General features: G+C 33.5%; 1 protein-coding gene across 1 annotated transcript in view; it reads right to left on the reverse strand.

Moving 5' to 3' along the window:
• The window catches only part of EPHA3 (EPH receptor A3), a 413,601-nt gene that overhangs the window by 383,562 nt on the left and 2,796 nt on the right, over positions 1-27,243 (reverse strand). The window contains exon 2 of the mRNA XM_027874169.1: positions 7,270-7,334. Coding sequence (XP_027729970.1) covers positions 7,270-7,334 — 65 coding nt within the window. The remainder of the gene's footprint in view (positions 1-7,269; positions 7,335-27,243) is intronic.

Raw genomic sequence — 27,243 nt, forward strand, 5'->3', positions numbered from 1 at the left:
TCAGGAGTTTAAGTGATTTGTCTACACTCACTCATGTAACAAGCATCCTGGGTGGGATTAGAACCCAGACAGAGTCTTTTCAATGGCACAACCTTACCTTTGACATTCCATAGCATCTTGCATGAGGATACACAAATTGCTTGGGAAAACACAGAAGGTATGTTGATCGGTCATTTTTCAGTTGTGTCTGTCTGTTTGTCAGTATCTTTAGCAAAGATACTGAAGTGATTTGTCAGTTCCTTCTCCAGGTCATTTTGCAGATGAGGAAACTGAGGCAAACAGGGTTAAGTGATTTGCCCAGGGTCACATAGCTAGTAAATTTCTAAGGCCAAATTTGAAATCAGGTCTTCCTGGCTCCAAGCCCAGCCAAGTAAATATATGTATTCTGGGGAAATGACAAAAATGAGAGGAAAATGTTGGCCTATATTCTGAATCTGCCTCTTTACAGTGAGTCTTTGAAAGAGTATCACCAATTCCGTATTTGCCATAGTTCTCAACCAACTCACAATAAACTGCTTCTGTTTATGTAATTTATCACTAATAAAAATTTCAGTACACAGTCACCTTAAAGAAAAAATCACTTATACTTTATGGTTCCAATGAGCATTATTTTTGGTAGAATTTAAAAGCCACAATATCTTTTAATCCTAGCTCAAAATAATATATACAGTATTTTTAATACAAATTATTATAACTTCTTCATAGATTATGTATGATTTTATTTGTTTAAAAAAGTTTATCTTTGAGTATTTGAAATTCAAAAAACATGGGATATATTCATAAACAGTCTTCAAAAAAGCTTCTTAAAGTCAATATCACTTTATTAACAATATTGCATAACTCAAAGCAACAGTGATTCTTTTTCTGGTTGCTTAATAAAAAAATTAGACAAACAGCAGGCAATGCAAGTCTAGCTAATTCAAGGTACTTTTATTCCTTTCTCTCTCTTTTTTTTAATTAACAGAGTTTTAGCACAGTTGGGTGAAGGCTGTCTTGAATCATGAGGATATTGCCCATTATTATCCATTAATAGCACATATCAGAGTGGACTTTTTTTATCCCTCTGTCCTCACTCCCTCCCATCTGGGCTTCTATAATTTAAGTGAATTGCAGTTAATGATTAGTTGTACTATGCTTAATCAGCATATCAATAATATACCAAGTAAAGACTAAGTAGGTCTACTTTTCCCCTCTTAAAATGACACATGCAGACAGAATTTCTGTGTCTGTCTGATAGACTGACAGAATAAAAAGGCTTAAAATGCAGATGCCTTGTGTTGTGAATGCACAGAGCAGGCTGGAGGAGTTCTAATCATTCCATAGTCTAAGCAAACCAAGCAGAGGCAGAGAGGTTGAAAAAACTTTGGAATCCAAAGACCTGGGTCTGATTTCTTACTTTGCCTCTAGTCCTGTGGCACTACCATTCAAGTAATTTCCCTTTTCTAAAACTATTTCTTCATCTGGAAAAGGGACAACATAGACATAATTAATCAACAAATTCTTATGTATTAAACCATTTATCATTAAATTATTAAATTATTTATTAGATATAATTAGATTAAATATTTAAATTATAAATAATGACTATTCACTATATATCACTGAATTATTCATTAAATTATTTATTAAGACCCAACTATGCATTAAGATCCAACTAGGCATTGTTCCATATGCTGGGGAGATGAGTCCAAAGAACAAAATGATCCCTTTCCACAACGAGCTTATGTTCTAATAGGCAACGGGGTGCGTGTGTGTGTGTGAGTGTGTGTGTATACACACATATATATATATATCTTTCTGTGTATGATACATAATAACGTTAAATTCCTTAATGTGTGTATCAATCAAAAGATAGACCAATAAACAGATCATAGATAGATGGACAGAATTAAATAGGCAGATAAATAGATTCAGCTAAGTGGTACAGGGCATAGAGTGCCAGGAACTGGAATCAGGAAGACTTGAGTTCAAATCTGGCCTCAGACACGTTCTAGCTGTATGACCCTGGACAAGTCACTTAGCTCTCCCAGTTTGCTTATAGTATCAGTCTTTATATCTAAATCATGAATCCATTTTGACTTTATTTTGGTATATGGGGTAAGATTTTGGTCTATGCCTAGTTGACAAGTCGCTTAGACCTGTTTGCCTCAGTTTCCTCATCTGTAAAATGAGAAGGAAATGGCAAACCACTCCAGTATCTTTGCCAAGAAAACCCCAAATAGCGTTGTACACAACAGAAAAACAACTGAATAAAAATCACCTGAAGGTGAGGCAGGTCAAACTGATGTGAACTCAAAGAAGTTTTACTATGGGGAAAGGAGAATCTAGTTTCATTTTCACAGTAATACTTATCCAGACTAGCAAAGCATTATACAGACTGGCCACATTTGGAATAACATGTATTAATCTTAAATAAAAGTACTGTAGCACATAGAAAACAATTTGAGGGAAAAATAAGCTTCTTTCCTCAACATTTATTAACAAAGAATTGATATTACAACTTCCTAATTATGATCTGGCAGTATAGGATGACCTAGAAATCCAGGAATAAAATTTAAAAAAAAATTAAATGTAATGATTCCAGAATTCTCTATTTTTTTCCTGTTGTGGCCAAATGTAAAAAATGAAAGAAAAGTTGAAGTGAATTTCAAAAACTGTACTGTGTGGCAAAAGAGTAAATACCAAAATAATTGGGATTTTTAAAAAGATGTTTATTAAGTTAATAGTAAAACATATTTTTTATCAAAACTAATAAAAAATCCTTCACTATGCCTTATATCACCTTTGATTAAAGAATAAAAAGACTATTAATCTGAAGACCCATCTAAAACAGGTTGATTTTTGCCTATATAACTTAATGCTCTGTTTTCTATTCATTGATCTCTAGAAAACATACATGCACACATGCATATGCATGAGTGTACATATAGATGCCTAACTTGTAGTAGAAAAATAACAAGTTTGAAATATAGGGATTGAAACCAAAGGCTGAAGAAGTTGTCTGACTTTAAGGAAGAAAAAAATAATAAATTAAGCCAGACAAGCAGGCTATTCTTTCTACCTAAACAGCTTCCAAAGGTTATTCCCTATTTCCCTTTAGAGATATCTTCCTGGGTTTCATGAAGCATAGTGCCAGTAAGTCCTTATATCTTCCCCAAATCCTTTAGTGGAAAACCAAGTAGGTCCTCCCTACCATTGGAATAATATCCCTTCACATATTTGCATATTAATCCCACACCATCCTTCTTTTATTCAGGATACATAACCCCAATTCCTTTAGACTTTGCTCATAAGGCTTCTTCGGGGGATTTGACATTAGACTATGAATCATGAGACTTCTGTTTTCTCCGAGCTATTTTTCTGGATTCTCTTCTGATTCTGAATAAGATCTGTTATTCAGATTCAAATTTATTTTTTGCAAGGTGGTGAGAGAAATACTCTTCTCAAATTCATCATTTCACTGGTTAGTTATTAGTGTTTATGAAAACAAACACCTTATTTGTATATGTATGTATATGTATGAATATACGAATATACATACATACACAAATCATGTTTTTGTTTTCATAACACATACATGCATACATATATACATATATATATACATATATATATGTAATGGAATTGATTGATAATTGGAACACCACTCATATCTGTTTTCCCTAGAAAAGATTTGGGTTTTAAAAAGATGTTTCATTGGCAGATCCTCTGTTCTACAACTTTGCTTTATTGATCTGTCTGCAGCTGTGATTCCCCAGCCTCTGATTCTTAAAAGTACAAGAAGTGAAACAGCTGGCATAACTATAGTACATCATCCTAGAAACTTCCAGGGGGGAAACAAACCAAACCCCCCCAATTGGTCATGATACCCTATACTCCAATTTTGGAGGGGGGATAAAAGCAAAAAAGCTTTATAAAACCCAAGTAAAATTATTAGCCCAATAAAGACTCATTGGATATTTGTAACAAATCACTTTTTAAAGTATGCATCCTAAAAAAAAAGAAAAAGAAAGAAAATCTCAGTAGACTTTCATTTATGGTTTCTGATGAAAACATTTTGAAACTTAGAAAAGGGGCTGGCATTCTACCAACACATTATTTAGTGAATCACAACCCCTAGTGTAACTCTATTAGCTTTACCTTGTAAATCACAACGGCAGTATTAGCAATGTTTCAATATGATGTGACATCTTTATTATAATGTTTTTCCCCTGAAGTTTAAGTTCATATTTTAGGTAGCTGACAGACAGATGCAGGACTGTTTACCAGGTTTAATTAACATAAAAATGACTATAAAAAAGATGTTCCCTCCTATTACAACATCATTTTTTATGGCAAATTATAGTCATAATAACAATTTCAATTGTTAGGGCTTTTCTAGAAACTTAAATTACCACACATTTTGATACGCAGGCAAGTGGATAACTTCCAAGAATAAGAATTAACTAAACCTATCCAAAAATTGATTCTATTAGACACTCAAGGATAATTTAATGTGGAATGATACTATTCTACCCATTTCTTTGATAGGCATATATTATTGCATTTTAAATTAACAGTATCATCTATTTCAAGGGTAGGGAATATGCAGCCTCAAGCCACATGTGGTCCTCTAGGTCCTCAAGTGCAACCCTTTGACTGAATCCAAACTTCACAGAATAAGTCCCCTTACTAAAAGGATTTGTTCTGTAAAACGTGGACTCAGTCAAAAGGTCGCACACAAGGACCTAAAAGGCCACATATGGCCTTAAGTTCACAGTTTCCCCATCCCTGATCTATTTCCTCATGAAAATTCTGGTTTGACATCATGAATCTTGAACATTTAACTTTTTAAAGTTTTAAATGAACCATATTCACTAAAACTATAAAATGTTTTTCTACCCTTTTTTTTTGCTTTTATCCCCCCTCCAAAATTGGAGTATAGGGTATCATGACCAATTGGGGGGGTTTGGTTTGTTTCCCCCCTGGAAGTTTCTAGGATGATGTACTATAGTTATGCCAGCTGTTTCACTTCTTGTACTTTTAAGAATCAGAGGCTGGGGAATCACAGCTGCAGGCAGATCAATAAAGCAAAGTTGTAGAGCAGAGGATCTGCCAATGAAATAGAAAGAGGCTTTCTGAGGCAAAAAAAAAAAAAAGCAGAGTTTGAAACTGAGAACTATTCATTGCATAAATTCTAAAATTTTTGAGAGTGGGGAGATTAGGAAAGGGGTGAAGGGCCAGGAAGAGAGAAGAAGGTGGGGATAGGGTGATTATCTAAGGTGCTTACCTTTGAGAGTCTCTTACATCAAACATTTTCAGTTAAAAGAGAATGCCAACTTTTTTTTTCTTAGTCTTTATATTAAAATTTAAATGTCAATATCTTTTCTGGCCATGCCCAATCCACAAATCCATATTCTCCTGACAATCAACTCTAAAAAATGAAATAGAGACTTTAATCTTGATATAAATATTTAAACAGAGGAGCAGCATGACTTAATGGAGAAAGTGATGAACTTGGAGTTAGAAAACTTGAGCTTAAATCTGTCCCCTGACATTTAATATGTGACCATAGCCAAGTCACTTAACTTTTCTGAACCTTAGTGAACTCTCTATCTAATAAGTTACTAAGTTTGTACACTCTGACACTCATGTTAAATTAATTATATTAACAATCACTGAATTTTTTTCTACCAAGCTCCTAGTTGGCATTCCTGAATAATATATTAAATATAATCTAATAATTTCTCAAAGGGTTAAAGACTGGAGTTAAAATTGACTTTGAGGACCCTAATTTTTCAAAATGAGTTTCCTTGTGCAAAACTGAGTTCTGACTTCACTCATCACAATCACTGTCCCTTTATTTTTATCCTAACTACTTAAATCATTTTATACCTAAGGGGAAACCACAGTCTTGGCTGTCCTCCTTTTCAGATCAATTAATGAAACACAGATTATGTGATATTCTGTAGGATAAAGTAGGAGATTTGGCATCGTGTCAGTATCAAGGTGTGCTAGGAAGAGAAACATACAAAGGTGACAGACACATGAGGGTATCCTTAATATAAAACATCATTTGTAGGAAAAGGAGCTGGTATTAACTTAGATGCTGTTATCTATAGGACAAAAACAAGCAAAAATGCCACTATTAAGTGGAGGAGACCGTAATTTGTTTGAAAAAACAATCATAAAAGGAAAAGCCACATAAAACTCTGCTCTCTCTCTCTCTCTCTCTCTCTCTCCATACACACACACACACACACACACACATACACATGCACACACACATATCACAATAGAGTTCTACCTTGTCCACAAGCTATAATAGGAAATGAAGGGAAGAAATCTGTTTCAGCTTTCATCCTATAATTTACAGAAACCAGTAGCTTTCAAATGTATACCCTCCCTCCCTTCCTTCCTCCCTTCCTTTCCTGGGGAATGATACAGGGTAAAAAAGGCACAATCAAAGGACTCACCATAAAACAACAAGAATCCCAAAAGGCCACACACTTTGCTAATCTGTCTCTGGCTTGTAAAATCACTGTGAACTTTTTAGAGAAGCTTAAGATTTGAAGTCAAAACCCACAAGTTGTTTTTTTTTTTCCCCTCAAATAAAATGCCCTACTTTTAACTGCTCTAGACTACAAAATCTGAAATTATTTAAAACAAAGAAATTTAGGAACATATGCTTCTCCTCCAGATACATAAGCCACGGTGTCTCCATGGCCATTCTCAAAATAGTCATCAATGAAACATTTTTTTAAAAAATTCCATATTACTAATTGGAGAGTTCTCAAACTTCTTAAAAACTGATTCAAAAATCTCTATAGTGCAACTACTTAACTTGGAAAAACAGCATTCTAATCACTTCAAATGTTAAAATACAAAATATAGCTTTATGTCACAACTCAGAAATTTAAATTATGACAATTAAGACAATACAGACAATGCCAAAATAATCAGTTGATACGATCTGTTCAGTAAAACCAATGTAAACTACGTGGATTAAAATCAGTCAAAATGTCAATTCAGGAGTTCCACAGGATAGAAACAGTCTCAATGTTTTTCACTCTTGAAACACTGAATATTTCCATACTCAGAATTTCAATCAAAATACCTTATTACCTTAAGTTTACAAATGCTTTCCTTTTGAGAACATTTCTCCTACCACTTGGGTTTTCTGAAGAAGAAACATAAAAAGCATATTGTACAATGAAAAAAATGCATATGTGTGTGTGTATGTGTGCATATATGTGTGTGTACACATACATATATATTTACTGAACTTACCCCATGTGCTGGGTAGGAGATCCAGCCCAGCTCCCCTTGAATTGCTTTTGAATCCAGGAGATTAACTAAAAGAAAACATGGAAACAAAATTAAGAATATTTCTATTTGCTTCTTTGAAATTAACCATAAATTTTGTTTTTGATTTTTTGAACTGCATTTTTTTTATTCAGACCTGTGATTTCCTTGATATAAGAAACTGTTGGTGTGACAACTATAATTTCTAATCTTAGAAGCTGAGGCAGTGATTGGGTGACTTGCTGAAAATCATAAAACTAATATGTGTTACCTTTCTGTCCATTATAATATATCCCAATGTCTCTTAAGCAAAAGCGCTCCTTAACAAAATCAAGTTTTTATCTGGGGACCCATGATATAGACTATTTATTCAGGTAGCTTTAAGGTTCACTACAGAAAGAGATTTAAAAAAAGTGCCATGCTCACTCCTTTTATAATAAGATGAATGCATGGAAAAGAGTACTTTTTTAAAACAAAAGTTTTCAATAAATCTCTGTCCAAATTAATTAAACCATAAGATATAGATCTATTCTGAAAGCTGGAGTTAATTCTCTTGAATCCCATTTTTATTTGAAAATACAGAGTTTTATCATTTGCGTCAGTGCATCTAAAGAAAACAGATTTTGTTCTATACTTCTTAAGGGCAAGTTGTGCCAAATGAATGAAAAGATCACTTAACTTCCTAGGGGAAGGTAGGCAAAAGCTTCTATAGCCTTGCAAAGATTTTCTACTTCTTTGCAAGTTCAGATTTTACTCAACATCATAATGATCACAGGCCAGTATAGCTGTAAGTCATTAAAGTTGGCAATAGTGAATAAGACACATTGTGTTTGCCTCCTAGAGTAGGTAAATTCTTTCCCTTCATGCCAAATTGTGTTATTAAATTTTTATTTGCCATTATTTATTTCATTTCCCTTATTACCCAACATCAAGAATTCATTTGTTCTTGAAATTATATAATTATGTTATAGAATGTTCATTTTAATTTATTTATTTACCTTATTACCCAACACCAAGAACTCATGTTTGATACTATACTTTTTTAATAGTAGGTTATAGCTCCTAGTCATATCAGGCAAAATAGTTAAAAAACTAGAAAGATTAAAAAAGATATTGGGTAATTTGCAATCATGCTCAACAATTGTAGGATTAATAGAGGACTCCATCTTTATAATTAAAAAAGAATTTTTTTTACATAAGTGAATAACAAATAAGTTTTTCTTCCAATATGAGAATATTAGGTTGAAATTAGTAAGCACTCTAGGCAATGGTGACTCTTTGAGATTGATTATGAGATTATATAAACTATACACATATTTATTAACATGATCCATACCAGGTGGATCAATATGCAACTCTAACAGAGAATCATTGCCATAGGCTCCAAATAAGCAACAATCAATATGAAATATGAGTACACAACAGAATGTACTCAAATGTCATCAATAACATATTTCTTGTTGCTTAGATAAGTGCTGACCTTTCATCAATCATTTATAATTAATCTACAACAAACATAGAGGCCATTGATACTGTAAGGTAAAGGAAAGAAAGAAATGACATTCTCAATATGTACTGGAACTCTACATGCTCAACTGTAGCAGTGAAAGGAACAACCATAAGCAGGGACAAATGAGAAAGAATGATGAGAAAGTAGCCTCGTGGTCCCAAGAAAGGCTATTGTTTTTCTCAACACCAGATGCTATAGTGAAAGAAAAACAATGAAATAAATTGTCTATTAAATCTGACATCTTCTATTATTGTATTATTATTTTCTCAAATGGGAAAACACAATATTTTCAGTATTTTCATTACTACAGAAAAGTTCACGTTCAATAAAGAGCAGTCGTAACTATTGCATATATTACACAGTACTGTACAAACATTATTAATGATATTTCCAGAACTGTGTTTTACCACAGGAGATTCATCTGGAGGTGTAACACAAGTCAAATCTTTACATTTTTTGTTTTGTTTTTAAACAGGTTCCCATTCTTAATTCAATCAGTTTGATCAATTCAACAAATGTTTAATAAATACCTAAATGTGTATGGCATTGTGTTAGATGTGGGGAGTATGATGAGTTCCTGGCCTCAAAGAGCTTATATTTTCCATGCTACTGGATCCCTAAGACACATTTACTGAAAAAAAAAAAAAAACGTCAAGTGCTGGTGAGACAGAGACAAACTATATGTGTGTGTGTGTCTGATTTCATCAACGTAGGAAATTCTCAGTATAGTAACTCCTTCCACTAATGCAATTCATCTATAAGTGTTAGTCTCTTTAAAAATAATTTTTATTGATAGCTTTTATTTTCATATCACCAGCATTTATGAATGTACTTGTCCTAGTGTTTTGTAGTTTATAACATAGAATTTTAAAATTAAAAAAAGAAACAAAAAACAGTTCAATAAAAGTAACCAACACATCGAAAAACAAAGTCTGACAATCTATATAAAATTCCACACTCATAGTCCCCCTCAGAGTGGGGAGGTATTTTTTTTTATAATTTCACAGCATTCAGTTTCAATTGATTTCTTGTTAATTTTTTCTTCCCAAAAGCCATGCTCTCTAATCTCTGGATTCCCCTACCCCTACCACCACCATCATTCTGAGTGGCAGCTCCCTTTAGGAGCTCCATAATCCCTACTCCTAGGCTACGATGTTGCCCACAGAGGCATAGCAATTTCTCAGAGAAGGAAAACTTCTAATGAACCAACCAAACCTAGATTAAACCCATTTTGAGATCTACATCTTTCATCAAAAGCACATACCTATTTCCCCATGGGAGTCCTTTTCATCAGTGCTCCCATTACCCCTTTTGGAGTGACACTTCCCCATTCAGTCTCTGAGATTCAATCCCTCTCCTATTATCCTGCAGTTTTTCCTTTTGCTGAAAAACTATAGGAATTACCATCTCTTTGCTATTCACCCATGGACTTGGGAGTGGTGCATCATCTGTTTCCTCTGTCTCCCAACTCCCTTCTCATCATTTATGCACCCTTCTGTTATTCTGTCACACAAAATACACTGAGTCATTTGTGAGGGGAAAGTGAGAGGATTTTGCCCTTAATGTTTCATTTCTGATACACAACCAACACTTTTTCTGTTTCTTTAAGTTCTGCTTATACCTTTATCTTCTTACATTCTTTTCAAAAGCCCTTTATAATCCTTTGTTTTTTTTTCTCAAGAGTTACTCTTTATCTCTTTCCTTTTTTAAAAGTAATTTTTAAAGATGAAATAATTGATATCATTACTTATTGACTCTCCTTGGGAGCTGTACTTATTTACATTTCTTACGGCTTTTGCCAGATGGATATTCGGCTCACATTTTTTTTTCATTTCTTTCTTTTATTTTTTTCAGAAATTCATGAAATGTGTTTCTGTTGTTGAATATCCATCTCTGTTAATTGATGATTTGGCACAGATTTGCAGGTTATGTCATTTTGGGTTGCAGCCTAAGCATTGCATTTCAGAATATATATCCCATTCCCTTCTGAAATTTCTAGTACCTGCATAAAAGTCTCTTTTTATTATTTTATCTTAATTACTTTACTTCATATTTGAAGGTATTTCTCAATGCTTGCAAAATTTATTGTTTTTGAAATTATAAAATTTATAGAAGTCCTAGAAAGTTTTATTCTAGATTGCGACATTTAGATTTTTTTAATTTGTTATAGTCTTCAGGAGACCTATTATCCTTAAGCTATTTCTATGTATCCTCTCTTCAAGTTTAGTCACTTTGGCTCATAGAGATTTCATGTGATCTTTTGATGTTATTTCCTTTTGTTTCTCCTCTGTCAGATTTTTCTCCTTTTCAGAATTTTTGTGTTGCAACTCTTTTCATTTCTTTCACTCCATTAGAGAGGCTCTTTATTATGAATTCATTTTTCTAATTTGCTAATTAGTTTTTAAATTCTCCATTGAGAGCTCTAAGTTCTGATATATTCATTTCTAATTTCTTCTTTTATGGAATCTCTGCTCACACAGCCACCAGGCTCTATTTAAACTTCAGAAACCAACTTCTGATAATATCTAACTGATGACAGTTATTAAGAAACAAGGACAGTGTGAATTCCACCAGGAAATAGAGTTCTGCTGGGGAGAGTATGGCTGATTCTAACAAAATGATATCACACTGTCACATGAAATTTTTGTACTTTAAATTATAAGTAGGTATTTTAATAAGATCATGCCTCTTTTATGAGCACAATGCATTATTTGAATTTATTGAGCCCAGTCATAAATTCTTTCTTTTAGCATGTTCTATCCAACCAGACAACCAACACGATACCTATCATTCTCTCCTGCTCCTTCTTGAACAAACCTCTTTATGTAATGTCTGTCAGAATAATATAAGGTATAATTACTTACAATATTTTTTAAATATATAGATCACAGATGGTGTTTCCTTCTCTACCTCCCAAAAGAAGTTCACAAAGACATCAGCAAATATCCATATAGCTGCTGCTTTTTCAGTGTGGTGTGGTGGAAATGAGTGTTTTATCATAAAAAAGACCTGATTTCAAATCCTCGCTCCACTATTTACTATGTATGTAACCATAGGTAAGTTATTTAATCTTCCTATCCTTTAGTAGTTTCCTTATTTACAAAATGGGGAGGCTGGATCAGATAATTTCTAAGGTCTCTTATAGCTTAAAGCTTTATAATACTATTATCTCTATAACACTTTTATGATAACAAGGTTTTTTTTATTACACAAAGATATTATTCTTTTTTTAATTGATTTTTATTGATCTTTTGTTTTTACATTACTTAGATTTTCCCTATCCTTTTCCCTCTTCTTACTCCTTCCAGAGAACCTTTCCCTTGTAATGAAGAATTTTTTAAAAAGAGAAGAAAAGAAAAAATCCAAAAATTTGACCTTATGTGCAACATTCCATTCTGTGGACATCTCACCTCTGCAAAGGAGTGATGGCAGGTTTCTTCTTGTATCTCTTCTTTGTAGATATGCTTGTTTTTTATAATTATGCAACATTTGTTTTTGATTGTTTTGTAGTTGTTATTTCTATATATACTGTTTAGTCATTGTATATATTATTTGCTTGGTTCTGCTACATTAGTTTATGAAGGTCTTTCCATGATTCTCTGTAGTCATCATATTTGTCATTTCTTACATTCCCAGAAATACTCTATTACATTCATATGCTACAATTTCTTAGCCATTCCCCAACTGATAAGTGTTTACTTTGTTTCCAGTTCTTTGCTACCACAAAAAGTGTTACTATAAATATTTTGGTGAATACAGAGCTTTTCTTTTTGTTAATGACCTCCTCCTTGGGGTAGAAACCTGACAGTGGCATATCTCATATACATCAAAGTGTGAAATTGTTAAACAAACTGGAAACATTCAATTAAATTGTATTTCTTAATTTCCTAGGAATTTTTTCAAGGCTCAGCTTCAAATGTCACCTTCTGCAAGGCATCTTTCCTAGTCCCTCCAGCTGCCAGAGGTAAACTTCCTCTCAAAGATTAACTTCCATCTAATCTGTATGTAACTTTTTTGTACATATTTATTGACATATTTTTCCAACATTGGAATGTAAACTCCTCAACGGCAAAGACTATTTTTTTGTTTGTTTTGTTTTATTTTTTATTTTTTTTGCTTTTTATGTTCTTTTTATTTCTAGTGCTTAGCATAGATCCTGGGACATAGATTGTACCTATAAATACTTGTTGAAGTAATCTGACTGACTGATTTATTACCAGCTCTCAGAATGTAAATTAATAATCCAAAAACAATCCAAAAATGCTGCAATCATTGAGTTGGACTGGAATATATTTTATATTATTTTTGACTTAAGTCTGGGATTTCATAGAACTTTAACAGTGTTATTGAATTGAAACCACCTTAGAATGCCACAAATCTTTTCTTCCACTACCTATTGGACTATAGTCCATAGGCTGCATGTGGAATGAATGGGATAAGGTGTTGAGAAAAGTAATAAATTTGGAAAGCCAAGTAGAAGTGAGAGGTTTCCATAGAAAACAGAAAGTTAACTAAATGTCACATTATAATGCAGCCTCCTTTCCTGAATACCAGTTGTGTCAAGGGCTTTTATATTCTGACCACCATGAGGTGATCCTTAGGGGAGGCTCAGGGGAGATTTTCAAATGGGTTCTGAAATAAACTTTAAAAGCCAGAAGGTAAACCTGGTTGGCATGGTGTGAAATGAAGAAATAAGCAGAACACATATAGTACATAGATAGACCTAGGTTGTAGTACTATGGGACAGAGGGGAAACATACAGTCTTTCTTTGTCACCTGTTCCCACTGTTACAGATTTAGTCCAGTTAGGCCATGGCTATCAGTGCCAGCCAGGCACAAGGCTCTAATGGTTTGTACCTGTGCTCATAGCTTCCTTCCCTATCACCAGTCAAACAGGAGCAAGAGACCATCCATGCAGCTGCTGTTATTGACAAGAGGGTTGCCAATAAGGGAGATTCACTATCAACAGAGCTTACTGGATCAAAGGATTTAAGAGCTAGAAGAGACCTTAGAGATCATTTAGTTCAAGAGTTCTTAACCTTTCTTATATTAGAGGCAAACAGGTGGTACATGATGCTGCTGGGCTTTAGGTCAAGGAGATGTGAATTCAAGTCTGTGCTGAAGATGTGATTTCAAATCCGTTCTTGCATTGTGATTTATTTATTTATTTATTTATTTTGCCTAAGTTGTCGCAACTCTAAAATGGGAATAATAATAGCGTCTACCTCCCAGGTCTGTGGTGAGAATCAAGTGAGATAATATTTGTAAAGCACTTAGCATAGTGTCTAGCACATAGTAGGTATTAAACATTTTTCCTTCATGTGTCCCTTTAGCATTCTGATGAAACCTATGGACCCTTTCTCACAAAAAAAAAAAGTTTTAATGCAGAAAATAAAGTATATAGGATTACAAATGAAACAAAAATTTAATCATTGTTATCAAACAAGTTCAGGAACCCCAAGTTGTTATTTTAGTCCAACTTGCCCATTTATCAGACAGGAAAATTCAGGCCCAAAGGAGGGAAATAATGGAAGAGAGCAATATAATGTCATCCTCCACCCCCACCCCACCCAACACACCTTTTGTATTATCTCATACAATGCTAAACCCTATAGGCAATCGTAACAGAGAGTTGGTTGTAATTGTAATTCACACATAACAGAGACGATAATTAATCTCTCTTACCTCACCATTAAAAATATACAAAATAAGACTTTTTTTTTCAAAAAAGCAACTATAAAAATAGCATTTAAAATAAATCACACATGCAAAAAAAGTGAGTGTATTCCCTAGGAAAATTTTTAAAGTGAGGATTTCTTAAAGGTTTTATTGTGGTGAATAATTCTCACCTAAATAATGTGACTCATTTTGAATGATCATTACAAAGTTCAGATTTAGAGGATCTGCTTTTCCATCTAAAAATACTGAGACATTACTTATGACTAATTTACACCTTTGAAAATGTCTTAAACAGTACAAACATAAATATATACATTGGGAGAAGCTCAAGAAAATATTTTGGTTTCTTTTTGAGGTTAATAAATAGTTTTATAGTAATTTACAAAATATTTTAACTTTATGATAGGAATCTTTTGTTTAACTGGTGTCTCTTCTAACAGAAGTAATGCATAATATAGTTATGAGCCTGCATCTCAGTAATTTCTTTCGTAGGCTCATGGAAAAGAGTATCTGGCCAATATATTATCTCTGTATCCCACTTACAGCAATGTTATTCAGAAAAAAAAAATCCTTCAATTTTGTATTACTTATGTAATCAGGCTCTAGATATTACAATAATAAGCTTCATGAAAGAAAAGTGGAGGCTGCAAAGGGGTTGGAGGAGGAGAGGTGATCTGAGATGGATTTAATAAGTTCCTGGCCACTGCATAAGGTTGATGCTTAAGAAATGTTCGACGGAATGAACATTTTGCTGTATCAATACTTACAATGGCTCAATATGGTCTTGTTTAGTCTCAATACTAACATGCCATTTAGAATTTAGTTATTTTGGATTATATAAGTGAATTTCACAGACTAAAATTAGATCTTAATCCTATTCAACCTATAAATGAAACCCACTGTTCTCTACTTGTGTTCATACAAAATATTCTTAAAACCAAAGTGGGCTGAAGTTTTTGTTTTTCTTTTAAATAAAAAACAAATTACCACAATGACTTTATCAAGTGACAACACTACCCTGGAAGAATAACCTAAAAAATTTATTGGAATTATCCATCTCTGTGGAGGACCTTAGATATTTATTGCCTGTGTAATTTTAGTCATGTTACCTAATTTATCTTAGTTTCAAGAATTTTTGTATCTGCAAAATGGGGATGATAGTACACTATCTATTTCACCTTGTAAACCTGAAAGCATAATAGAAGTGTGAGCCATTATTCTCCGTGGACACTTATGCCACAAAGACAAACATGTCAACCATGTTTTCTATTACTAAGCATGGTCTTTCCTGAGGGAGTAGTCTCTTGTTCAACCATGTGATTCTAGAATATCCAGATCCTAATTTTGTAAAAAGCTATACATTGCTGCTTCATCACCTCTCAGAAAGAAAAATTCCTGTAGAATAAATACCTAAGAGTCTCAAAGTATACATACCTATGTTTTCATAACTATGGTGATTTATGGAAAAAAGAAAAAAAAACTAAAATTCAAACCTGAATTTTACTTGACAACTGGACACTATTGAATTTGAAACATGGACTCTTTCTAAACAATGAACTTTTAAAAAAATCTTATATATCAGAAGATCATAACAGTTCTTAATATTACGAGAAAAGGTTTATATACTAACGGTATTACTAGGTAATATTTAAAATACAGACAATATGAAGTCTCTCAGAAAACTAAAGGAAGCCAGAAGGATCTCACCACAGCAGAAAAAACAACCAACCAACCAATCAACCAATCCAAAACATTTCACATTATGTAATAACTGCTTTGGTTAGGGATCATCTAATTTTGGTGCAATTTCAAACCATTGCTCTATAGCAGGTTTTCTTAAACTTTTTTGGACCCCTTCAGCAGTCTGATTAAGTTTATAGAGCCCTTCTCAGAATAGTGTCTATTGCCTGACTAAGTTTCAGTTAGAGGTTAGTAAAAATAAAGATGTAATATTTCTCCTCCCCACCAAGTTCACATACCCCCCCCCCCGAAATCTATCCAATTTTTGGGTATTCTGTGGCCTCCAGGTCACATGTTCTAGATCATTCTGGAGAATTCCACTATGACAAATTTGTTGACTTTAGGACAAATGGAAAACAAAATCCAATAAAACCTCACACTTCTACTGGTTTTTAAGGCTCACAAGGTGATTTCCTGATGACAATCCTCTAAGATTGATCATGGAAATACTGTAATTCCTCTTTAGACTTAAACTAGAGAAACTACTTCTCCATTGTCACAAAACTAGTAAATATTGGTGCTCCTTGTGTTAATGTATTACATAACAAAAAAAAAAAAGCTCCTATTAAATTAGGCTGCCATAGCAGGAAAAACTCTTATCTTGTCTAGTAAAGGATTTTAAAAGTAGACTAATAAAAACAGATTATTTTATTATGGATATCAGAGCAGGCTTTCTATGAATCATTTTCCACACATTTAACTATATTTGTGCTGATTTTTTTATCCAAAAAGGCTAAGCAATATAATCTACATACAGGGTATCCCCAAAGTCTTAGTGTTCTTTTAAGCTATTACAATTTAATGTTTTATTTATTTTGCTTCAGAGTTTCTTTGGATTATTTTTAATTTCATAATTTCTTGATTGTTCAGTGTGGGGGCAGACATAATTTCATTTAGGATCTAATGGATATTACTAAGAATTGATACATTAAGACAATTAAAACAAGGTAGAGTCTAGCTTGTATTTCTAAGTGTTCAGAGCTGGGAAGTAGAGGGGAGAATGAAAACATTCCATTTTAATTATTTTTTTAAACACCGATGTTGGTAAGAACATTACAAATTTAGGAAATACCATTTCCCCCATTTTATACCTAAACTACTCACTATTACTATTGTAAGAATTCTTACATAAAAAATGTGAAATTTGACAATAACTAGCATTTACATGGCTCTTTAAAGTTATATGGCTTTTTTTAATTATCCCCTTTTTTCAGATAAAGAAACTGAATGAGACTGAGATAGGTTAAGCCACTTGCTCAGAGTCTGTGACATCATTTGAACTCATAATCCTGTCTCTAAGTCCATCATGCTATACAGTGAGCCACCTAGCTGCAGATGTTAAAAACTAAAGAGATGTATGTTTCTCTCAAAAAAAAAAAGCAGGGAAAAAAGTAATATTCATATGTCTCTAGAGAGTTTATCCTTTGTTAGAGATCTGATGTCAGACAATCATTCTGATAAACTGATAAAAGTTATTTTGAGAAATTTAAGAACTAAATGTGACAGTTTTAGTGAAAATCCTTTTCTTTGACAGTTTCTTTTATTTTTGTTTAAACCTTGATTTAACTCAATAGATGCATGCTGAATTTTATACTTGTATTTCTGATATTAATATTTTTTTTAAAAATCCTTTTCCCATCAGTGTGAGGGACAGAGGAATAGGATAGCAGAAAAGACAAATAAGCACCCCTGGCTAATTTCCAGGAATTCATTGTTAGGAAGAAAATGAATGAATCAAAGCTGGAGGGAACTTTTAAAGGGACAGTAATTTTTATTTCTCTACAATTAAGTAATTTTAAATCCCCTCAAATATATGCAAATTATTTGGATATGAATTTTTTTTAAGTTATGGCATACTATGGTGTTTGGGGACTTATCCATGCAGCCATTTTGTAGTTGTAATAGGAAATATCTGTGCTTTTAAACATAAAAGCTCTGAAAGGGGAACAGTTGAACCTCAAAGTTTTTCGAAACCACTAATTGCTGAGCACGGCCTAATTTAACTAATTCAGTCAAGTTAAGACAAAAAGTACAAGTAATTGCGACTGGCAGCTTCTGCTCAAAAGACACCATACAGAGTCAAAGCTCTTTATTTTATATTAGGACCAGTGTGTGAAGGAAAGGACAATTACAGTTTTCAAGACACTGCTTAAACAAAAGATTCTACAACCACATTATCAGTTTGAGGCATATAAGTTAAAATGATGATGATAATTTTAAGACCATGATTACCTAAAGCCACCCATAATATTAAAATAGCACACTGAAAAAAAAATCCTTTTATGCTATATTTAACAAAAAGCAAAACCAAACAAAAAAAAAACCTAATAAATGTACTGAAATAGTTGAATGCACTTATGTATATATACTTCTTTGGTTATAGAGAAGCAACAATCTAATTTGTTTTCATTGTCTCCATTAAATACCTTTAAATGCTTCTGCAGGTCAACTGTCATCTCACAGTTTGGATACAGCAACTGCTTTTCTAGCTCTAGGCCATCTTTGAAAGTCATAGATCAGTAATATTACAAAAGGAAACAAAATTGTTCAAATGTGAAGTCAAAAAATTTCAACTTAAACAGTTGCAAAAACTTGAGTCAGTATTTTGGTCTGTGTTTTGTTTTGTTTCTCCTTGCCAATTTGTATTTAAGAAGACTTCGTTTGATTTTATCAAAATTTCAAGACATTATCTGTTCACCCAGAGAACTTAATTTAGCCCATAGTTTGGAAAAGGGTCAGCTTAAAGAGCATGGGAGGAGGGTGGGAGAAAGTAGGGAATTGAGGGGTACAGAGAATACTACCATACTACAAAGGATATGGCAATAAGAGCTACTATAAATTGTTCTTGCAAAGGCAAAGAATGAGCCAAGTGGTCATCAAAAATATAACCATTTTTTCCTATCCTCATTTGTACTCAAAGGAAGCAACAACAATATACCATTGTATTTTAAATATACAGGTCAATGTATAATCTAAATTAATACTATCTTTCTATACGGAACTAAGTCCATATGAAATCTCTAGATATTTGTAAATATAAAGTTAGGGCTGAAAATCCGGAAACAAAAATATAGTTAACTGTAAACAATGTACTACGTCTCTCTTTTGAGTCCTGTTGAGATAGTTGAGGAAATTTTTAAATCCCATATTGATAAGAAAACAGTTTTACCATATGTAAAAGTAAAAATATATATATATATATATATATGCATATATAAAGGCCTAAATTTTTACTAGAACAGGCAGATTCCAGTCTAGTTTACACAGTTATGTGTGTCTATTTTTTAAAAACAATCTTCAGATTATTTTTTCCCTTGATGAATAAACAATCCATCGCAAAGCAAAGTTAATCTTGCTTGTAAATCCCAATAAAATTACAACCAAGAGCCAATTGGCTGTCTCTCACTCCCTTTTAATAAATTTATCAGGTATAGGAAGATAACTGAGCAAGCATAATTATTCAGATCCTGAATTAAAAAAAAATGGAGAAAGGCAAAAGCTACCCAATATTAAGAATCTACTATAACATAGCAAGATTTATTTTGTGTTGATTAGAGGACCAAGTCGATGCAAACTTTCCAATGAAACAGATTGAAGTGAGTTACCAATTTAAATAATCCACTAGAAATCAGGCAACAAGCATTTAAGTGACTGTTATCAGATACCAATGCTGGGTATAGAAAGAGAAAAATGAAATAGCACCTACAGTTAAGGAATTAACATCCGATAGTGAAGATAACATGTACATAATTAAGGACAAAATGAATCCTCAGAGTCTGCTTCTAATCAGGGAACCTTACTTAATTTGGGGCCCAATACATCTTTTTAATATTTTGATAAATATTTCAATATTATTGATTTCCTTTGAAATAGTACATATTGTATTTTATACATTTAAAAACATGATTCTTAGAAGGGGTCCATAGGTTTCAACAGACTGCCAGAGTGGTCCATGACACAGAAAAGGTTAAGAACTCTTGGCTTGAACCCTTCTCATTTATTCTTATGAGAATGCTTCAATGGGGAAACTACTTAAGTGTTTTCATGTGAACACAGGGAATAGCTCAGTGATAATAGTAGAAAAAATTTTTGAGTCATTTTGAAGAAACCAAGACACTAAAACTTTGATTTGGAAAACTGACGTCATCAATATTCTATTTTTGCTGTTTGCCAGGTTAACAGAATTTACGGAGGTAATTAATGAACAACATATGTACTAAAGTGTCTATGTGAAAAATATAATTGTCCTTGACTTAATTTGCTATTTTTCAAGGCTATATAACTAGCTACCTTCTATCAGTGCTTCCAAATGTATAAAGTACTTTTTTAATATGAAAGATAAGTCTCTATACTAAAAATCATGATTTCTTATTCCTCCTTTAAGATTTTTGCCTCTACCTTTAGGAATTGGAGAAGATGGTGGTGAAAGAAGAAGGAATATAATTTTGAGAGCTGTGTATTCCTTACAAAATTTCCCCCTTAGTCACTGAGGGCATTTTATATTGCAAACCAACTTTTTCTCTGAATGAATTCCAGAGAAATCTATAGCCCTGTAGTGCATTTTTCCCAATGGATAAATTAACAAGCATTTATTAAGGACCTACTTTGTGCCAATGACTGTGCTAGGCATTAGGGATACAACCACAAAGAAAAAATAGCTCCTGTTCTCAAGACGTATACATTCTATCAGGGATTGTGATACCAACTTGTGTGTCCTAGTGTGAGTGTGTGTGTGTGTGTGTATGTGTGTGTGTGTGTGTGTGTGTATTATATACATATACATATTTGGGGAGGTGGAGTGGGAAAGGGAAGATCAAAAATTCTTGTTTAACTTCCCAGCATGTTTTAACTGAGATCAAGTAAATTATTTTAGTTTCTTCCTCCACAGCTCCTCCCCTCCCCCTACCCTGACATCATAAAATTTAGAGCTGAAAAGGGCCTCAGAGGTAATCCAGGGGTGGGGAACCTGCAACCTCCAGGTCACATGTGGCCTTCTAGGTCCTTGGGGGTGGCCTTTCAACTGAGTCCAAGTTTTACAGAAGAAATCCTTTTATGAAGGGGATTTATTCTGTGAAGTTTGGATTCGGTCAAAGGGCTGCACTTGAAGACCTAGAGGGCCACATGTAGCCCCGAGGCTACAGGTTCCCCACTGTCCAACTTACTTTTTATTTTTATTTATTTACAAATTAGGAAACTGACACTACTGGACATCAAATGCTTGTACAAAGATACAGAGAACAGCAAGTAACCCAGCCACTACCCAACCCAGGTCCTCTGACTTCAAATCCAGCACTCTTAGAAATACCCTATGTATGGAGTGTACATACAAGAATTTTATGTACAAAGGTTTTATGGGTTTTTGTTTTTTGTTTTAGTTTTTGCAAAATACCTTTCTTGTACATCAGAATCTGATCACCACTTCACATTTGGGAAATGTAATTATCTCCCTTGATGGAGAGGAAAACAGGTTAACAAATAGTAACTTAGAATTTAAGGCTTAATGCGTACAATAAAGAGAAGAGGGAAGAGTTGGTCTTTAAAAAAAAAAAAGCAGAGATTTTTTTTTTCCCCAAAGAGAGGTGCTGGGAACTACATACAGAGGAATGAAAAATATTAACAAGATTATAGGAGGACCCCCATCTCTAGGATCCAAGAGAGCACTTAAGAGCAATCACAGGTCTGGGAGCAACTCCAATCCTTTTCCCAGAGTGGCCCACCCTTCTTTGGGCAGATTCTCCTTTTGTCAATCTCAGAATTAATGTGTTGCTGCATTTGAAATCCCAACAACCCCATATTCTGACACTCACAGAGATTTCAATGTATCTCAGATCCAAATAGGAATATCCTCAGGGAAGTGCAGGTTTGACACCCTCTCTTCCATTCTTTAAAAGCTTCCGAGGCATAGATCTACAGATAAAGAGACTCTCTAGGCAGTTTCTCCCCCAACTATAAACCCCTCCATTAAAACACACACACACACACACACACACACACACACACACACACACACTCACTCTCTCTCTCTCTCTCTCTCTCTCTCTCTCTCTCTCTCTCTCTCTCTCTCTCTCTCTCCCCTGGGAGTCAGAGGGTTTCAGCTTCTCAGTTTCTACAGTGAGAGAGGCTCTTCCCTGAGAAAAGAACAGTGAGAATAGGAGGGGGTGGGGACAGCCAGCCAGATCCGGGGCTCTCAGCTTCCTGGGGGTGGGGAGAGTGAGGGTCACACAAAGCAGGGGCCCAATTGAGGTACAGAGAGTACACAGGAACACTGAAAGGGTGGGGAGCAGAGCTCCAAGCATGGACTAACTCATCTCCCAGTACAGATTAGGCACTGGGTTCTTATCTTTTAAATGTGTGTGAACCATGCATATGTACAAAGCCGTAAAGGCTTACTTTATATATGCATATTAATTAGAGGGTGTAGCTTGTTCTCTCTCAGCCTAAAGGACAGTGAGAATATTCTCTTCCCTTAAAGCTAGGACATCTAATGCTATAGCCATCAGAAAGAAAAAAAAAATAAGAACAAAAACATAAAAACCCAGCCACAAACCATTTCTCTCAATAAAGCTAAAGCACACTTTCTCACAAATATCTACCCCATCAGTAGGAAAAGGGGATACTATATATGAACACACATGGAGAGATACTCCCTGAGATGCTTTTGATATGCTGCATAATACAATTTCTACTTGTAACACCTTTAAGGCTTGACTTAACAGTTGTAGAATAAGCTTTTAGTCCCTGCATTGTCAGGAGTCCATACCCATCTTTGTCCTCTGTTCAGAATTATTTCCGCTAACTTTTTTGTTCTGAAAGGTAAATTTTGCAACTTGGTCTAAATTAAAAATATAACCTGAATAATGTCACATGAAAGAAGAAAGCATTGTTAGTGCTTTGCTCTACCATCCATGGTAAACACTGTTTCCCCCATTTCTCCACTATTTACTTAATTGCTTGTACAACTCTACCACTTTTTTTTTTATTCTTTCTCTCTCTGCAATTATTCTGACTTAAGCATTTTTATTTTAGTAGATCACTTGGATTTTCGCCCTTTGCTTTGACTGGAACAGCAGGACATAGTTTAGAAAATAAGGGGGAAAAAAAGGTTTCCACTTTCAGGGCTTCCAGTTTAATAACATCACTCCAAGTTTAAGGCTTTATTTGGTGTAGCGGTTTTATTCCATCCTCCCTCTGTATACATTCACCCAGGCAGCAGAATGGGAGGTATTTTTTTTTGTTTTTTTGGTTAATGTCTTGAAGTTTTCCTTGAGCAAACACTATCTGTTGTCAAAAAAGTGTCTGTATGTGGGGGTGGCTGGGTGAGGGAGATGTGTGGTGAAGCTTACTAGGAAAAGCTTACTATTGTTAACATGTATGTAAAATAGCTCAGAACAGGGCCTGGAACAAAGTAGGTGCTTAATAGAATGATTAAAGAGTTAAATCACTACTGTGATTTTTACTAAAATTGACTGTCCAGCAAGTATGTTAAATCCCTCTATGGTGGGGTCGGGGGGAAGGCTGTTGCAGATTCTACATAAATTTTTTTGAGTATTTTATTGAGCTATTTGGATAATAGGAGCCTCATACTATTTATATTTTTGTCTCCATGGTCCATTTCTGTTCTCTTTCCACTTGTAAAGACTTTTTACAAAACTGAGCCTCTTTTCATACCAAGTAAAACTGGCAGAAGGTAAAATATTTAGTAAGTGACTTTCCCTGTGGATATCCCTCTTGTCCAGGATCCACCAATACATGATATCAAGCATCTGGTAGCCGTACCTTAGAGGTGACATGGCTGAAGGGCACAGATGCCCTGGCCTTGAACTTTTTTTTAAACTGGGACATCTTTCTTTGCTTGATTAACAGGTCAGTATTCAGCTTTTTATAAATGCTCTAGTATTACTTTGATGAAACACAATTTTGCTTCAACTCCAAAAAGTTGAATATACTTTATAGCCATTTAAGTTTGAACTTCTTAAAGAAATCAAGTGGCAGCCTAAGTCTATGTTATACCTGGATGAGTAACATAATGGATGTTTTGTGCCACCAGCCAAGCTTTTATATGAAAAAGCTGTGGAATGCTACTTGCGCATTTGGTAACAGCTCAGTAGTGACCCTCACTGGTGATAAAATCCAGATCTCTTAAGACAAAACCAAAAAAGGGAACACCTGCATCCGTACATCTAAACCTTTCATCAAACGGGGATTACATGAAAACAACTAGTAATGTTGGGGTGAGGGCGTGATTGGAGATTATTGTGTATTTACCAAATAAAATCAGAAAAAGCCTGATAGAAAAGTAGTTGCACAAGGCAATGTTATCTCAAATACCTACTTGCCCTCAATAAACTATATTCATGGCAAACAAAATTGCTCCAAAGTTGTTCAAATAAAGAGGCAGGCCACATCATAGATATATTAAGTGACTTTTAACTTTTTAGGCCTAACAGTATTTATAAATTTAAGATTTAGCACTTTGGTTTTCTTGAAAATGTTATGCCTTGAAATTTTAACTTTGCAGTTTTCAGGACCACATTCCCATTTGTTAGAAAGTTAGTAAATCAGATATGCTATGGAGAAACTTAGTTTTCTTGGTAAAACTTTTGTAATACATCAGAGTGTCAAGTGTATTGGATAATTTTAAATAGTGCATATTTTATATTTCTAATGGATTTTTCCTTTCAGATATCACATTGAGGAAAGGTAATATATCAAAAAGTATAAAAATAATATGATTACAAAAGCAAACAAAATTTTTGAGCATTAAAAGATCAATGGCTCCCAGTTTTGCATGCACAAAAATAGTGAATTTCTTCTTGGAATTCAGCATTTCAAGAACCAAAGTGAAACTTTGAAAATCTGCAATCCAAGAAGTCTAAGAAGAAAATATATAACTTTATGAAAAGAAAATTTTAAATAAAACTTATAAAATCTACTAAATACACTATTGAAGGGAGACAATTCTAATACCATAGTTTGGATTTCTTTTTATTAGGTGAATTTTAAATTTGTGGTTTTTTGTTTGTTTGTTTCTTTTCCAGTTTGTTTCTTTGTAAGGGTCAACTGTATGCTTTATATCTCTCAACATTCAATGTCACCAATACTCTTCCCATCAAACATCACCATGATCCCATTAAGACATATGGTCAGGAAGATTTATGAAATAATTTCTCTACTGCAGTTCTTAAAGTTATTTAAATGTAAACAATGCATAGTTTAATTGATTATATTTTTAGAGAATATAAGAAAGACTTTTCTTACCATAGCACCAATAACATAAAAGTAGAAAAATATTATATCTACGATGCCATAAATTGTTGTAAAAAGTTATGTAATTGTGAATTTATGCCAACTACTTGGCATATTAAGATGTGTATAACATGGTTATGTTATAAAAGTAGGATAAAGCAGGATATGCTGAGTACCAGTATGAACATTTTTCCCAGCTTCAGATGGTGTAAACATATTATCAATATCTACTTAATTAGGAAATTATAAATTCAAAATAAATTTATTTTATGCTGTACTTTTGATAGGTTACAAGAAGTTTCCTGTCTGCACAGTCAAAATATTATCCAAGCAATTCAGGTTGTCAGTAAAAGCTTAAACAAATTTGCTGATAATCCTGTTAATGACCTAGGTCAAGTGTTAACTGTTGTGGGTTATAAAACAGTAAAATTAGTTTCTAGTTTCTAGTACCTCCAGGCAAAAAGCACACTTACAGAAAGATCAGAACAAAACTATTAAATTACAGAAATATACAAGTCATTCAGTTGAGTGTAATATGGAGCAATTAGAAACCACTTGCCATTGAAATAAAAAGGTTTTCTTTCCAAAGATTATATATGTGTACATGTATAGATGTGGTTTATTATATATGTATCTATATACACATAAATATACATAAATGTTTACATGTATGGGTGTATGTATTAGTTGAAATAATGGAATGAGAGTTTTCTATGTACTTTTCAAGCATAGTGTATTTGGAATATTAAGGACTGACAGTTGAAAAGTTTTCTTCCATAGTAGGAAAAAACAAATATTAATAAAATGTTAATTCTTACTGATATTTACCTATTACTTAATGGGCAGTTCATACTGAACTTTATTGCACATTCACTAGCTTTTCTTTTAAACAAAACTATGCCATTAGGTGATCAGAAAATTTCAAGAACCTAGGGAGTTGATGAACTGGGAAATATGTTTTGTTTAGAAATGACTCCATATAGCACTTTATGAAGTGACACATTTTTGTGATTTGGTATATGCTAACATATCAAGGACCAATGATTTATTATTTTTAAACAACCAATAGTGTATCTGCATACCAAATGTGCAAGTCCTTCCAGAAATATTTTATACTATATTTACATATAACTATATTGTTCTAATTTTTACGGTGTTGAACTTTATAAGATTTAATTTCACTGTTGAGGTGTTGCACTATGTCAATGTCATGGTAATACAAATGCATGAACATTTGCAGGAAAAAAAACAGCATTTTTACATTTTGATGAATAAATTTGGCTCAATTAGCTTTAAACCAGAAGCTTTGAAAAATAGCAAATTGTTCAGTGAATATTTTGTCCTATCCTAAATGAGACAAAATCAATAACATCAAAGTGTTCATCACTGTTTTCTCATAGTTTTTTACTCATCCATTCTTATAATTCATGGGAAAGATGGGGAGTGGTTTGGAAAAGACAAGTCAAGAGAGGGAGATGCAAATCTCTAAATATTAATTACCATACAATTCTTGTATTATCATTTTTCCTTATGAAAAGGAGTAGTTTTTCATTTAGGGCACTATTGTCTGGATGTTAGGTCAACCTGAGAAACAAAAAGGTTCTACAATTGAAACCTTAAGTTCAAGTTCATGCTAAAGGGTTTAGATTTGTAGATTGTCCAGATATGCAAATTATAAACGTATCTTTTTAATTGTTTTCAGGGACTTTGGTTATAAAGTATTATGCAAACAAAAACAAATTTATAATTCTGCTTAAATTTTTTTCTAAATTCATTTTTATTGT

Source organism: Vombatus ursinus, unplaced genomic scaffold (genome assembly GCF_900497805.2).
Source record: "Vombatus ursinus unplaced genomic scaffold, bare-nosed wombat genome assembly UNPS02014805.1, whole genome shotgun sequence".
Lineage (NCBI taxonomy): Eukaryota > Metazoa > Chordata > Mammalia > Diprotodontia > Vombatidae > Vombatus > Vombatus ursinus.